Source organism: Oncorhynchus masou, chromosome 25 (assembly GCF_036934945.1).
Source record: "Oncorhynchus masou masou isolate Uvic2021 chromosome 25, UVic_Omas_1.1, whole genome shotgun sequence".
NCBI lineage: Eukaryota > Metazoa > Chordata > Actinopteri > Salmoniformes > Salmonidae > Oncorhynchus > Oncorhynchus masou.
Genome location: NC_088236.1, coordinates 48689931 through 48706831, shown reverse-complemented (window position 1 = coordinate 48706831; position 16901 = coordinate 48689931). Strand labels below are relative to the sequence as shown.

General features: G+C 42.3%; 1 protein-coding gene across 1 annotated transcript in view; it reads left to right on the top strand.

The window, feature by feature from the left end:
- The window catches only part of LOC135513667 (HERV-H LTR-associating protein 1), an 83613-nt gene that overhangs the window by 12969 nt on the left and 53743 nt on the right, over nucleotides 1-16901 (top strand). The window contains exons 6-8 of the mRNA XM_064936522.1: nucleotides 8908-8991; nucleotides 14103-14159; nucleotides 14439-14519. Of these exons, the coding sequence (XP_064792594.1) occupies nucleotides 8908-8991; nucleotides 14103-14159; nucleotides 14439-14519 (222 nt within the window). The remainder of the gene's footprint in view (nucleotides 1-8907; nucleotides 8992-14102; nucleotides 14160-14438; nucleotides 14520-16901) is intronic.

The window sequence follows — 16901 nt, the reverse complement described above, 5'->3', positions numbered from 1 at the left end:
CGAGTACCCCAGTCTTCCACTTGGTTTTCCCCTTTCAAACTCCTCTACGGGAGGAGGCCACGCGGCCTACTGGACCTCGCCAAGGAGGTGTGGCAAGCCCAACTGACCCCATTTCGCAGCGTGGTAGGGCACGTGGAGACGATGAGGGAGAAGATGACAGCCATATGGCCAGTCGTGAGGAAACATGGAGAAGCCCCAACACGCCCAAGCCAGGTCTACAATCGGGGAGCCCAGCCCTGAGAATTCCAGGTGGGAGACAGGGTGTTGTTCTTAATCCCTACGGCCGAAAGTAAGTTCCTGGCAACATGGCACGGGCCATACGAGGTGATCAAGAAGTTGGGTACCTGTTAATTACCGCATACGGCAACCGGGGAGACGGAAACCCCAACAGATTTACCACGTGAACCTGTTTCAGATGTGGCACAAGAGGACGGCCTTGGCCGTGTTATGGTCGGGACCCAGGATGTCAACGGTACCAGTGGTGGTCCCGAGCAATGAGGACCTAGACCCGGTCCAGAAGCAAGAGCTCTGGGATCTCGTCAATCGGAACATGACGGTGTTCTCAGAGAAGCCGGGCCGCATGACCACATCGGTACCCGGCCGGGGAAACGGTACGAAAGAGGCGATATCGGATTTCGGAGGCCCGAAGGAAGGCCGTGAACCAGGAAGTGGAGGCTATGCTCAACCATTGGTACGAGTTGTCAACAGCTGCGTTGTTATTAGATTGGCTGTAACCTTTCAACTAAATATCATGGTGTTTGTGCTTCAAAACGCTCAGTGGTTGTCGAGGCCTGTCAGTCACCACAGCGTCCACGTGTGGCAACCTCTCCAGTACCTGCAAACTGAGTGAAGGATATCTGTCTGCGATATCGCACAGCGTTTCACCAGTGGGAGTCAACAGGTCAGAAGCGGAACTGACGCCTGTTAGTGTCATTGTAAAGGGTACCAGTCCCCCACAAAGCTGAAAATGTGTTATCGGAAGCAGAGTACACTCTGCCCGTCGGTGCTATTTTTGTATAGAGACGGCCCGCAGTGCTTGCTCATTCACAGAGACTGCTGCCTCAAAATCATGAAAAGAATGGTCAATCAGGTTTGCTGATTGAATGTGTCGAGATATTGTAATATATCCTTGGGTCAGATTCTGCACCAAGAGGTTTTGAAACATCTTTTTCCCAAGGGGTGCTTTCGACAGATACCCCTCGTGGATGACTGTGTTTTAGCTAGCGTTAGGAGAAGACAATACGGTCATTGGAGATGGCACAGTGACCATACTTGGTTGGTTTTCCAATCAATCAGTGGGAGTAAACGATCCATCAAGTCTGCTCCGAGTAGCAACTGTTCAGATTCGAGGCTGGTAACATACATATGGTGAACAAGCGATACGTCCTGGATGTGTAGTTTCAGCATGAGTCTCAATGTGAGAGGCGAGGCAGTCTGAGTTAAACCTCGAAGTGTGGTGTAGCATCGTTCCGTTTTTAACCAACGTTTAGCCGGCTTCAAAGCCCTTTTGAGATCATTAAACAACGTTTGAGAGATGAGCGATATTGTTGAGCTCGAATCAATTAGTGCATGACAGGTTAAGCAGTCCTCCAGGACTGTTTCCAGGTATGGCCTCTGAGTTGTGTTTAGTGATCATATTCCCGACAAAGTGGAGTGGATGTTCGCAATTTCTGTTCATGTTGAAAACAGATCGACTTATCGGGTTTTGAGTGGAATTGGCTCTTATGAAGTTTTTGATATTTTTCTTGCAACCTTTTTATCAGAGTCTATAGACAAATCCCGTGGATTTGTTTCTTGATTGAGCGGGCCCTGGATAGGGTCTTGAGTGAGGGCAGGAGTTATTTGATAGTGAACCTCTCTGGGATATGTGGGACGTGCCACCTGCGCAAAAGCCAGGGAAAATGCAGAGCGCCAAATTCAAATAAATTACTATAAAAATCAAACTTTAATTTACTATCTTGCATGTGTGATTTAATGAAAGGTACACTTGTTGTGGATCCAGCCAACATGTCAGATTTCAAAAAGGCTTTTCGCCGAAAGCAAACAATGCTACTATCTGAGGATAGCACCTCCGTAAACAAAGAGAGAAATTTCCAAATATAATTCAGGCCTTACCTTTGATGAGCTTCTTGTATTGGCACTCCAATATGTCCCATAAACATCTCAAATGGTCCTTTTGTTCGATTAATTCCGTCGATATATATCCAAAATATCCATTTAGATCCAGGAAAACACCGGTTCCAACTTGTGCAGTGTGACTACAAAATATCTCAAAAGTGACCTGTAAACTTTGCCAAAACATTTCAAACTACTTTTGTAATAAAACTTTAGGTATTTTTTAACGTAAATAATCGATAAAATTGAAGACGAGATGATCTGTGTTCAATACAGGAAGAAACAAACTGTAGCATGCTTTCTGATCATGCGCCTCAATCTAACAGTACACTTCAAATGACCCTCGTTCAAGATGGCCGTACTTCTTCATTACACAAAGGAATAACCTCAACCAATTTCTAAAGACTGTTGACATCCAGTGGAAGCGATTGGAACTGCAAGAAGGTCCCTTAAAAATCTGGATTCCCAATGAAATCCCATTGAAAAGAGAGTGATCTGGTTTGTCCTCAGGGTTTCACCTGCTAAATAAGTTATGTTATACTCACAGACATGATTCAAACAGTTTTAGAAACTTCAGAGTGTTTTCTATCCAAATCTACTAATAATATGCATATCTTATCCTCTGGGGATGAGTAGCAGGCAGTTAAATCTGGGCATGCATTTAATCCGGACATGAAAATACTGCCCTCTGTCACCAAGAAGTTAACGTCCTTGCTATGGGTGTTAATTCCGGCGGACCTGTTGTCTTGCAATTCCACATCTAGTCCTACTGACTTATCTTTTCCCTACTGACTTATCTTTTTCACATTTTGCTAGCTTTAGTGCATCACGTAATAGAACATCTCGAGAACATATGGCTATGTTATGATCGTCCTTAAACCCTTTGTTAGCCTTGTGCTCTGACACTCTGTGTCAAGCGATTAGGTCGATTGTAGCGGTAGTTGTTTCGATAGTGACATACTTTACAGTTATTTTGACCGCAGTGGGTATCGGTCTCGTGGTTTCGTGGTAGAAACCATTGTTGCCAACACTCTAATACCTGATAATGCCCCCTCTAATTGGAGTGAGTGCTCCTGGTAAAACATCAAAACCGAGATGTCAGGGCTCTTAGCTTCGCGTACTTTTGATGCTTCAAAAGCTGTGCTTGCAAGCTCTCTGAGATGTAAGATTGGCAAGCCAACATGGGCTGTAGGGACCAAGAAGGCAATGAAGTTGGGTTACATGTTCGACAGAATAATTATTTTGAATGGCTCTTTCATTGCTGTTTCAGTGAGTTGGCCAAAGTAAGCTGAACGAAGCCTATGATAGTAAGCTTGTGGGTGTTCATTCTGAGCTTGTTTGACAGTGTTAACCAGTGAGCTGTCGTGTTTTCAGTGGTTCTGCGACTCACATTCTATTTTCAAAGCTGTGGCAAGTTTAGCGTAGTCGTTTTGCACATGTTGCTGTTGTAGACGAATGAACCTCGTCACGTGTCTATTTATTCGCTTCAACAGATAAAGCCTGTCAGAACCCGTAGCATTTGGGTAGCCATCCAAGGCGTCCTCTATGTCTGCTAGGAACGTCTCAGTGTTGTTGGCTTACCTGGAATGGGATCAAAGGGGCGGAAGGTTTTGACAAGTTTGTCAAGGCGTCCCGTTCCCAGCAGGTGGAAAGGGTTGGCTACATCCTGTGGGGAAATTGGGTCCGAAAGGCCAAGAGGAGAAGCCAAGGTTTAGCTTTGTTGGCAAGGAGGTGTCGTATTACTCTGTGCCAAATGGCCAAGAGGAGAAGACTGAGGGACACCAGAGAGAGGCAAAGTCTGAAACCTTCTTCACTCCTTTGTGTACCGAGCTCCGGTTGCTTGGTTGGGTAGTCACTCTGTAGCAGGTGACTGTTCTCAAATTCCTCCAGATGGTACCTAAGGGTGGTATTCTGCTGCATGGGTGCTTAGAATACTGATTTTAGACACGTGAGTGTTGCGCTTGCTTCATACCGGAGCGAGAGATTCAGTGATGAGATTTCCTCCTGCTGAGAAATCAATATTTCCATCTTCATCACAGTTCTCTCATCACTCATTTAGTCAGCGACTTCAATGGGTTCTGCTGATTTGTCATCCAACTTAGTCATTGTGTTCATTAACTGATCGCTTTGGTCTGCAGCATTACGACTAGAACATTATTGCTTTGAGTAATATTCATCAAAACTGCATGCATGTTATCAACTTGCGCGCTCCTGTTTGTAGATAACTCAAAAGATTTATCTAGTTTTGCTTGGACTTCATTGTATTTAGTTTTGGCTAAATAGAGTTGTTCCTGTAGAAAAAAGATTTAGTTGAAGAGTTTGTGCTCGTTCAACATCATCAGTATTTGCAATTACCTTAATTGTTCAGTTTTCAAACGCAGTTCCTCGACTAGCAGAATGTTTTCAACCCACTCTGATACACTCTGATACAGCACATGATTAAATATGCTGTATATAAATATTACTTTTTCAAAATGTGGGGTTTGAGTTGGTGTGGAGCTGCAAAAACGATTTGAATCTATTTAAATACATTAATGAAACATCAATACTGGATAAGTAATGTGGGATTTGATGTGAATGAATTTGCAAAAGCTAATTTAATTGATTAACCTCTCTTGGGCAGGGGGAGGTATTTTCACCTCCGGATGAAAAGTGTGCCCAAATTAAACTGTCTGCTACTCAGGCCCATAAGCTAGGATATGCATATAATAATGTATTAGATTTGGATAGAAAACACTCTAAAGTTTCCAAAACTGTTAAAATAATATCTGTGAGAATAACAGAACTGATATGGCAGGCAAAAATCAGAGGAAAATCCAACCAGGAAGTACTATTATTTTGAAAGGCTGTTTTTCCATTGAAAGCCTATCCACCATACAAAGACTTAGGACCCAGTTCACAATCTCTATGGCTTTCTCAACATGTGACCAGTCTTTAGGCATTATTTCAGGCTTTTACTCTGAAAAATGAGGGAGATACACCGTTTTCAATGAGAGGACAGTGGACATTTCCAGACATGAACCAAGCACGCAATCGGGAGTGCGCATTTCTTGTTTACCTTTTCCATTGACGACGCTTTTGTCCGGTTGAAATATTATTTATTATTTATGACAAAAACAAACTGAGGATTGATTTTAAACATCGTTTGACAGTTTCTACTATCTTTTATTGTACTTTTTTAAACTTTTCGTCTTGGTGTTGAGAGCACGCATTGTGCCTTTGGATTTCTGAACTGAACGTACCAACAAAACGGAGGTATTTGGACATAAAGATGAACTTTATCGAACAAAATAAACATTTGTTGTCTAACATGGAGACCTGGGAATGCCACCAGATGAAGATCATCAAAGTTAAGTGATTAATTCTAATGCTATTTCTGACTTTTGCCGTAAACTAAATAACTAAATAATCACACAGAAAAACATAAACAAACACAAACACACACACAGACACGGTAAAGGTTATTGATTACTAACATAATGTAATGAAAACAGTCCCTAGTGGACTAACCCGATATGACAGTTTCTTACACAATGGAAAGGGGAGGGATATGTAAGGAGAGGGAGAGTCAAGAGTCAACTTCTTCTACATACATTTGGAAACTACGCTCACCATAGTCCGAATATTTAGCACCCTAACAATTGCTCATTCAGATGAGAAATTAACATATTTACGTGTCGATGTCTCACTCTGTCATTGCTCTGTTGAAACCACTCGATCCGTCTATGGCGAGTAGTTCGATGTGAGTCTCTGGTTGTCCACCAGAGGTCACAATGTCCTTAGTTGTATGCTTCTTTGTTTTGGAGTGTTCATTAGAATGAATACATCAGAGGTGTACCACATGGTGGTGAGTGGGATCTGTTCTTCCCTCCCATCTTTGGTCAATTGTTCTAGACTACTTTACCCACAGAGCTGCAGACGGTGCATGTTTTGGTCTAGTCTTCACCTTCTACACTTGTCGAGAGTTTCAGAGGGACTTACCATTTTCTGATCTTCAACGTGTGGACCACGTTCTCACGTTCTCTGGTTTGCATTTAAATTTTCAGCGAGTCCTTCTAAGCATTCTGGCATTAGAGGGCGTTCCGCCGTGTTGACACAATGTCTGTACTCACGTGGGCGTGGTTACTGACTGGGCCTAGGTTTATATGAACAGCCATTATCTCATTTAGGTTAAAATCACATTTCTATATTCACAAAAGTATTTTTATACTTAATAATTTATTTTATTTATTTTATTTTATTTTAACATTTAGATGCAATCCTGATAACTAACTCTGAAAGTGTACACCATCCTTAATGACATCACAAAATAATCAATGATATGGCATGATTACTGTTTGGATCCCCACCAACCATTCCAAATGTTTGGATTTCAAAATGTTCCTTTATCCAATCTTAGAGTTCTTAGGCAAGAGACTCTCTCTACACACAGCACATTCCTTTGTTTAATACTGCAGGGCAAGAGAGACAAAGTTTATGACCGGTGTTAAGTCATAAAACCAGCCCAACTCTGGCTATCTGTCAGGTCTGGCTATCTGTCAGCCCTGTGCTGAGCTGATCTGGCGCCTTTGATCCTCACCAAGGAGAGAGAGAGAGTCATGACAAAACCAAGATTAAACTCTTAGGCCTGAATGCCAACCGTCACGCCTGGAGGAAATCTGGCACCATCCCTATGGTGAAGCATGGTGTTGGCAGCATCGTGCTGTGGGGGTGTTTTTTAGCAGCAGGGACTGGGTGACCAATCAGGATCAGGGCAAAGATGAATGAAGCAAACTATAGAGAGATCCTTGATGAAAACATGCTGCAGAGTGCTCAGCATCTTAGACTGGGTCAAAGGTTCACCTTCCTACAGGACAATGACCCTAAGCACACAACCAAGACAACGCAGGAGTGGCTTCGGGACAAGTCTCTGAATATCCTTGAGTGGCCCAGCCAGAGCCCGGACAAAAACCTGATCGAACATCTCTGGAGAGACCTGAAAATAGCTGTGCAGCAACGCTCCCCATCCAACCTGACAGAGCTTGAGAAGATCTGCAGAGAAGAATGGGATAAACTTCCCAAATAAAGGTGTGCAAAGCTTGTCCCATCATACCCAGACTCAAGTCTGCAAATACTGCCAAAGGTGCTTCAACAAAATACTGAGTAAAGAGACTGAATACTTATGTAAATGTGATATCAGTTCTTTTTAATACATTCTCAAACATTTCTAAAACCCTGTTTTTGCCTTGTCATTATGGGGTATTGTGTATAGATTGATGAGGGGAAAAAACAATTTAACCAATTTTAGAATAAGGTTGTAACCTAAAACAATTGGGTAAAAGTCAACTGGTCTGAATACTGTTCGAAGACACTGTTTGCATCAAATACCCGACTCCTTGAAAGTCGTGTATTGATTATATATAGCATGCGTGATGAATGGTGATCCCTGAAATCAACAGATGCAGTGTTGCTCATTGGATTACCCCATATCATGGAATAGGCTATGTGAAAGTTATAAAGACAAAAAGAGAGATTGGAATTATATTATTTTATTATTATTATTATTATTTTATTATTTTATTTGGATATCCATCCACAAAAAAATGGATATCTATTTGGTTGTAAGAAAGGGAGAAGGATATTTTTGTATCTAAAATGTGGGTGAACCTTTGCTTTAGTATACATTTCTCGAGCTCGTTATGTGTGTTGTTTCGCACACGGGACTCGAATCTGGATGGACTCGTGCCTCGTAAAAAACGTATAGCCTATTGCGCAATATATTCCAACGTTCAAACAAAATACACCAGCGACATCATTTAGGTGATAAAGGTTCTGAGCACAGTGTTTCTGATCAGATCGACAATTGCCTTCTATTTATTTGTGTGGCTACGATGCCATCTTAAGAGCACAGCATTTTCTGTTTGTTTTCCAGAGCATTGAAAGAGAGAAATTAAATAAGCTACTACTGAGGTCTAGTAGTAAAAGGCGTGTTGTGTTGGTGATGTGCTAAAGTGTGATGTATGATATTTTGAAAACTGCTGGTGTGTTTATGAGGAGCCCCCTCTAGCATGTATTGTTGTATGTTTCCTCCTTGCTTGGCAGATATCTCAGAAAAAGTACAAACTGTGAACCCGCGACCCAAATCACAGAAAATATCTCTCAATCAATTTGACTTCTATATAACGTCTATATTTTTTTGTTGTAGATTTGCACAAACTTCTATCTAGTGCTGCAGTGAGTGGGGGGCTGTATAACCCTGTGATGTAGCTCTAATTCTACCTCATTCTCCCTGAGTTAGAGAGGTGAACACTTTGACGGACAGTCCAACAACAAGTCAGAGGGGTTTAGGAACATAGACACAGTTTCAAAATGTGCCATTATTTTGAAAATGTTGGAGACTTTTTAAATTTTTATTTAACCTTCATTTAACTAGGCAAGTCAATTAAAAACAAATTCTTATATAAAATGACAGCCTAGTTACAGTCCAAACTTTTACCATTCAAGTCTATGGCCATTGAAATGCATTTGGAATTCACAGTATGCAAGTGTGGTTGTTTAGTAGTATATATTTATTTTTTTTGCAACCCGAAAACAGTCCGCTTGCATGTTTTAAAGTTGTTTTAGTGTTGGTAGCTTTTACAGTTTTGGCACTAGAGGTTCCAGTGGAATGGCAATATTAAGTATGAACAGTTTCTAAAGATGTTCTTTGATTTGCTTTAATACCATCATTGTTGAGGCAATAATACCAGTAGATAAACAAACAAATAAAACATGTCAAGATTATCTTTGTGTTTTCTTTTTGTCTCCCATCAGACTTCACTGCCATATTGTTGGATGTTATGGGAAATTCCACAAGCTATCTACAAGAGCTATTCAAATCTAGCTCCATATTATCAGGTAAGGATTGAGAGAAGATTTTACTGTCTTTGGATAAAAAAAATGCTATATAAAAACTCAAGGTTACTTTCGTAACCCCGGTTCTCTAATAATGAGTGAGATGTATAACAATGGTATTTTTTATATAACCTTAATTTAACTAGGCCAGCCAGTTAAGAACAAATTCTTATTTACAATGACGGCCTACCCCGGCCAAACCCAGACGACACTGGCCCAATTGTTCTTGATACAGTTGTGATACAGCCTGGAATTGAACCAGGATCTGTAGTGATTCCTCTTGCACTGAGATCCAGTGCCTTAGACTGCTGCGCCACTGGGGAGCTGGAAGTTGATCACTAACAGGAAGGACCAATCAAGCAAGGTCTGCCTGAGACAGACAGGTAGAGTGGCAAATGAAGTGACCCACTTCCTCTTTACAAGAGCCAGTCGTCCCACCCTCTGGTAATTCTTGTTGTTTTCTATTTGAATTTATTAAGGATTTTGTTTTCTTATCCATTTGAGTTCAACCAAAACATTTGTTGGATTATTTATTCTCTCTTTTCTGGTGGATTAATCTGAAATTGCAATCAGTCACGGCCGGTTGTGATATAGCCAACCTAACTAAGAAATACAATGGACGATGTATACATTTCCCCCTACCCTCCATCTAGGCAAGCTTCACCTGCTTATTTTTTGCTGTTGCCTGTTTTGAATGTTATTTTGGCATTAATACGTGTCACATATCAGTTTGCAAACAATTACATTTTTTTAAGTTAATAAAGCTGCATAGAAACATGGTCTCTTTTTTGTCAGCTCCAAAATGCAGCTTTCTAGCTCATTGCTTTCTGTGGTGGTGGGGCAGCCAGAGGAAAATACAAGCGTAGGGGTTGGTAAATCTTCTCTAGTTGCGCCTTGATTGGCTCAGTGTTCTTTCACTAATGGACACACTATGTCACAGCAAAATCTATGGGGAGTGCTTGAAAATTCAAGCCCCTTGGGTGCTGCAATAAGAGTTATGTTAGACGTGCCCATCCAAGAAGGCTCATGATCATTGGCCAGAGATAAAATGAAGTAAAATCATTTTAGCTTTGATTGGATTGATCATGTCATCATCATTCTTTCAAAATCTTAGCTAGCAAGCTGGACAAGCAGTGAAACACGTCAACATTCTACTGGCAAATACTTTTCAATCCTTGTAATATGAAGAGAAATTGTAGATAAAAGCTATCGGTGCTCATTGGCCATTGGATATAAACATTACATAACAAGTTGGAAATCGCAAAAATTCAACAATGAGTTGTTTGGAAGGAATCAGTGGCTAACTACAAGCATTGCAAAGCAATCACTAGCCTGCTATTCAGTGAAGTGGGTTTGTGGTCCAAGTCTGGTTTTCAGGGTCTCTTTTCCAAGCTTAACAGGATAAACATTCAACACAATGGGCCAGAAAAGTTTGAATACTTTGGCCATGTTAATCCAGCATGACTTCTGCCACTTTTAAAACAACTGGAAACTCGGAACTGGGAAATCTTAGACATCAGTGATAACAAGACAAAGATTCAACCTTGTTATTCCCAGTTGTCTTGAAAGCACCATACATCCAGACTTGGACAACAAATTTTGATGACATAATGTGCCCACAAGGCCCATTGCACCACCTTCCTGTTCAAGTGAGCACAACAAGGTGAGTCCAAAAATGTCTTGTATGCTGCTGCATAAATGTTGTAATACTGTAAGAACGGCCCATGTTCTGAATTATGCCACTGAATTATGCCACTCTGATCCTCAACAAGGGGCCTCCTCAGGGGTGCATGCTCAGTCCCCTCCTGTACTCCCAGTCCACTCAGACTGCACAGCCAGGCATGACTCCAACACCATCATTTAGTTTGCTGATGACACAATTGTGGTAGGCCTGATCACTGACAACAATGAGACAGCCTATAGGGAGGAGGTCAGAGACCTGACCGTGTGGTGCAAGGACAACAACCTCTCCCTCAACGTGATCAAGACAACGGAGATGATTGTGGACTACAGGAAAAGGATGACCGAGAACACCCCCATTCTCAACAACTGGGCACTAGGGGAGAAAGTTGAGAGCTTCAAGTTCCTTTGCGTCCACATCACCAACAAACTGAGATTGTCCAAGCACACCAAGACAGTTGTGAAGAGGGAATGACAAAACCAATTTCCCCTCAGTAAAAAGATTTGGCATGGTCCTCAGATCCTCAAATGGTTTTACAGCTGCACCATTGAGAGCATCCTGATGGGTTGCATCACTGCCTGATATGGAAACTGCTTGGCCTCCGACCATAAGGCCGGAGGCGGCAGGGTAGCCTAGTGGTTAGAGCGTTGGACTAGTAACCGGAAGGTTGCAAGCTCAAACCCCCAAGCTGACAAGGTACAAATCTGCCATTCTGCCCCTGAACAGGCAGTTAACCCACTGTTCCTAGGCCGTCATTGAAAATAAGAATTTGTTCTTAACTGACTTGCCTAGTTAAATAAAGGTAACAAGGCACTACCCATCTGCTGCTACACTCTTATTAGCCACTTTAATAACTCTACCTACATATGCATAATTACCTCAATTACCTCGACACATTGACATTGACTCTGTACCGGTACCCCCTGTATATAGCCCCGCAATTGTTATTTACTGCTGCTCTATAATTATGTGTCATTCTTATATCTTACTTTTTTTATTTTCTTAAAACAGTTGGTTAAGGGCTTGTAAGGGCTTGTAAATAAGCATGTCAAGTATGCTTGTAAGTAAGCATTTCACTGTAAGGTCTACACCTAGTGCATGTGACAAAAAAAAATTGATTTGATTCCCCACCCCCTTTTTTACTTTGAACAGGAAAGTATGAATACTGACTGATCTCTAGCTCAATAGAGAGGGTTCTCTGACAATTAAACTGAGTTGCCATTGGCCTGCTGGAAAAAAACAAGTGGGCTAAGGAAGTTTCATAGTGAGCCAAGAAAGCCTGTTCCCCTGGGAAACCAAGAACAGGAGGCTGCGGGGATGCACTCCATGAGAGCAATGGGAAATATTTTCACGTTTATTTCCCTAGAGTGATTGCACCGTCGGGTGGTGTTCTACTGTGTTAGCGTGATAGACAGTTTTGAAGCAAATGCTGCAAGGCATAGGAAGAGGACCATGATAAATGGCAACTGGCAATCTGCCATCCTACTCTGTTTGTCCGATGAGACCGGAGGGAAAGCGGACATGTTGACTTCCACCCTTGGCTGGAACCTGAAAAGGCGCAAGGGGGGAGTCTAGAGGAGGAGGGCACTTGGGGGTAAAGTGTAGCTCCTCCATTTTCCTGTGTAAGCAAGTACACAAAAGTGAGCTGCTGCACAGGGAATATTTTTTTCCCTCAGATGTGCCTCCCTACAACCCCGTGACACAGAGAGGGTTTGCTTATGTTAAACCCGAGAGAGGGAGAGTAGTAGTGAGATGTAGGCTTTGCACGCTCTCCTCCTCTACCGCCAGGACTGCACCCTAGGTTGCCGAACCCTCTTGCTCCACTTAGGGGAGCTGCAGTAAAGAACTGTTTACCTCAAGGTTTTCTTTGGTTTGAGGGTCTAACCTGGAGGGTATTGGCAGCCTGATGCGTGTTCAGGGGTTTTGGTCCAACAAAAGCCAGCTTGATGCACCCTCCCAGCTGTGGGGCTGGATCAGATAGTTGCAGGAAACAACGGGCTGTCACGGGGCCTGTGACTGTGGGGCAGGAAGGAGTTAAAGGCTTTGCCTTCTTTCATATGCATGTCACACTTTTGCAACATGGCGGTAACAGCGGACCCAAACAACTCCTTGGGTGTGACATGGACATCCAGGAGGTCCACTTTTTCTTTGTCTGTCAACCTATACAAGCTTAACCAAAGTGAACTCTATCCCACCACCGCTAGGCTCATAGTATGACCACAGCCTAGAATGGCATTATGGAAGGTGCAGAGATTTAGGTGTGTAATCATACAAATCTAATCCCAAGCATCTGGATTTAGGGTGTCCGACTCCAGCCGTTTCCACACCTACTCCAGTAACGCCTGATAAGCCATCAATTAAGAGGTCGCGTTGAATGCTCTGATTTACTGGGCTGAGTATTCTGAAAAATGGAGGCAGAAAAGCTTTCCATATCTCCAGGGGGAGTAACACGTGCGTGGGGTTGAGGTGGTCAGCCAGTGATGGCGCCACCATGGGGGTGCATTGCAAAACCTGGATGCCTCCATATTGTGCATGTCCAGGCTAGGGGGGGCCCTTAGTTCTTGCTGGTAAGTGGCTTTTGCCATGAGCCCTTCACCTCCCTGAGGCAAGCTGAAAGTTTGGGAAGCAGTTGATTAACTGGAGCCATATGGGACAGGAGTCTTTAACCATCGAACAAGTCCCTAATGGGATCCTTATCCCCCCAAGGGAGCCGGCCACTTGATGCCGAGCTTGGCCGCAGAGAGCCAAAACTCCAAGAGGGTGAGAGCAGCCCCCCTTGTACTGGGAGCAGGGAAACATAGCGGCTTGCGAGGAGCTGAATCGTCAGCCTCTGTGCAGGTAGAATGCTAGTGTAGTGAGCAAGCCAAGTTAGCTTATGTTTAGCAGCGTGGGCTAACCAGGTCTCGATAGCTAGCCATGTGATGCTAGCTACCACCGGTGATTGAAAAGTTGAAAACGAATACTACGTTCCTTTCGGTCAGTACTCAACACTATCGACAGGAGCTGAGGTCCTACGTTTGGCATCATTAACATAAAAGGTTTGCATGTGAACAGTTAAGAGAGGGATCAGAGAGCTTCAGGAGCGTAGTGATCTTCGCAAAGAAGAGAGCAAGGATGACCAGAGGACGGGATGTGTGGCTTGTAAAGAGGGAGGGGCTTACTTAATTCGCCACTTGACCTGTCTGTCTCGGAAAGATGTTGTGTGATCGGTACTTCCTATTAGTGATCTGCCTTCAGTGAATCCCGTTGTTAGACATCTAAAGGAGTATTTGAAAGAGAACCAATACACACAGTTGACTACTGTGAATGTGTGGTTCAGGCTGTAGGTTTGACTCTTGCATGCGCCACCTTAATATACTGTACAGTATATGACTGTTAGTCATCAGTGAGATCATGACTAAAGTTTGAATGTCATACTGTTTCTTTCTTTCAGTGAGCCAAAATAATATTTCTGACTGCATATACATCTGTGTAATGGCAGGTAAATCAGGTAAAGTTTATAGTTTTTAGCATATTGGTTAGATGTTCTGTGGTAAATGGTGATTGTCTTCTGTCATTGTTGTGGGGGCTTTTCTAAACCAGTTATTGTAATATTCAGATTTCCAAACTGACATGGAAATGTATTGCAAATGTTCCATATTTAAAGTCTGTGTGTAAAATCTAAAGTTTGGATGATTCATATTGGCTATGTATTTTGTATAATTTTGAATAGCTTTTGTTCATTGATGACATTTATACATGAGTATACGTTTTTGTCTAACTATTTCAGATAAATACCTGTCTCAACTCTGGGAAGTTGACTCCATCATGCCTCTGTTCAATCAGACCATTACAGAAAGCGCACATAAAGGTATTTTTCCCTCTTAATACACACACAGGCAGACACAGGCATAGACCCAAATGTGCACAAACACACACAAGCAAGCACACAGAAACAGACAAGCACGCACACATACAAGAGTGCACACACACACTTAATGAACGGCATGTTATCTCTATGTGGGGTGACATATCTCACAACACAAGACTACATTCTACGTAAAGTGGAGCAGCAAAACTACACTGACATCACAGCAGCCAATTTGAAGTTATGCTAAATAATTATATTGTGTAAATGTGCGAGGCAGTTAAACGCCAAAGCAACAATTAAGTTCAAGATGACAGCTCCTAAAGAGAGAAAATCTCTCTCTCAACTCATAAGATACCCATCGGTGAGTCAGCTTATTTCAATTATTTCAATTTCTAAGAAACTACCATTTCTTATAAAAATGAATATAAATGCTGCCCAATGCCAGACAGATATCTCTGTCTGGCCTTAGTGTGATACCAAGGGAGTGAACGTTATTTACAATAAGAGTTACAGTGCCTTGCGAAAGTATGCGGCCCCCTTGAACTTTGCGACCTTTTGCCACATTTCAGGCTTCAAACATAAAGATATAAAACTGTATTTTTTTGTGAAGAATCAACAACAAGTGGACATAATCATGAAGTGGAACAACATTTATTGGATATTTAAAACTTTTTTAACCTGTTGAAACTCTGGGGGCGCTATATCATTTTTGGATAAAAAGACGTGCCCGTTTTAAGCGCAATATTTTGTCACAAAAAGATGCTCGACTATGCATATAATTGGTAGCTTTGGAAAGAAAACACTCTGACGTTTCCAGAACTGCAAAGATATTTTCTGTGTGTGCCCTAGAACGTGAGCTACAGGCAAAACCAAGATGAAACGGCATCCAGGAAATGAGCAGGATTTTTGAGGCTCCGTTTTCCATTGTCTCCTTATATGGCTGTGAATGCGAGAGGAGTGAGTCAGCCCTTTCTGTCGTTTCCCCAAGGTGTCTGCAGCATTGAGACGTATTTGTAGGCATATCATTGGAAGATTGACCATAAGAGACCACATTTACCAGGTGTCCGCCCGGTGTCCTGCGCCGAAATTGGTGCGCAAAAGTCAGCTGCAAGTATTTTTCCACAGAATTCAGAGAAGAATGCAGGCTTCCACGAACGATATATCAATGAAGAGATATGTGAAAAAACACCTTGAGGATTGATTCCAAACAACGTTTGCCATGTTTCGGTCGATATTATGGAGTTAATTCGGAAAAAGTTTGACGTTGTAGGTGACTGAATTTTCGGTTCGTTTCGGTAGCCAAATGTGATGTACAAAACGGAGCGATTTCTCCTACACAAAGACGCTTTCAGGAAAAACTGCATATTTGCTATGTAACTGAGAGTCTCCTCATTGAAAACATCCGAAGCTCTTCAAAGGTAAATGATTTTATTTATTTGGTTATCTGGTTTTTGTGAAAATGTTGCGTGCTAAATGCTACTCAAAATGCTAAGCTAGCTTAGCATACTCTTACACAAATTAGTGAATTGCTATGGTTCAAAAGCATATTTTGAAAATCTGAGATGACAGTGTTGTTAAGAAAAGGCTAAGCTTGAGAGTAGGCGCATTATTTTCATTTTATTTGCAATTTTCAGAAATCGTTAACGTTGCGTTATGCTAATGAGCCTGAGGCTTTAGTCACGATCCCGGATCCGGGATGGGGAGTTTCAAGAGTTAACAAATCAAAAACTGAAAAATTGGGCGTGCAAAATTATTCAGCCCCCTTAAGTTAATACTTTGTCGCGCCACCTTTTGCTGCGATTACAGCTGTAAGTCGCTTGGGGTATGTCTCTATCAGTTTTGCACATCGAGAGACTGAATTTTTTCCCCATTCCTCCTTGCAAAACAGCTCGAGCTCAGTGAGGTTGGATGGAGAGCATTTGTGAACAGCAGTTTTCAGTTCTTTCCACAGATTCTCGATTGGATTCAGGTCTGGACTTTGACTTGGCCATTCTAACACCTGGATATGTTTATTTTTGAACCATTCCATTGTAGATTTTGCTTTATGTTTTGGATCATTGTCTTGTTGGAAGACAAATCTCCGTCCCAGTCTCAGGTCTTTTGCAGACTCCATCAGGTTTTCTTCCAGAATGGTCCTGTATTTGGCTCAATCCATCTTCCCATCAATTTTAACCATCTTCCCTGTCCATGCTGAAGAAAAGCAGGCCCAAACCATGATTCTGCCACCACCATGTTTGACAGTGGGGATGGTGTGGTCAGGGTGATGAGCTGTGTTGCTTTTACGCCAAACATAACGTTTTGCATTGTTGCCAAAAAGTTCAATTTTGGTTTCATCTGACCAGAGCACCTTCTTCCACATGTTTGGTGTGTCTCCCAGGTGGC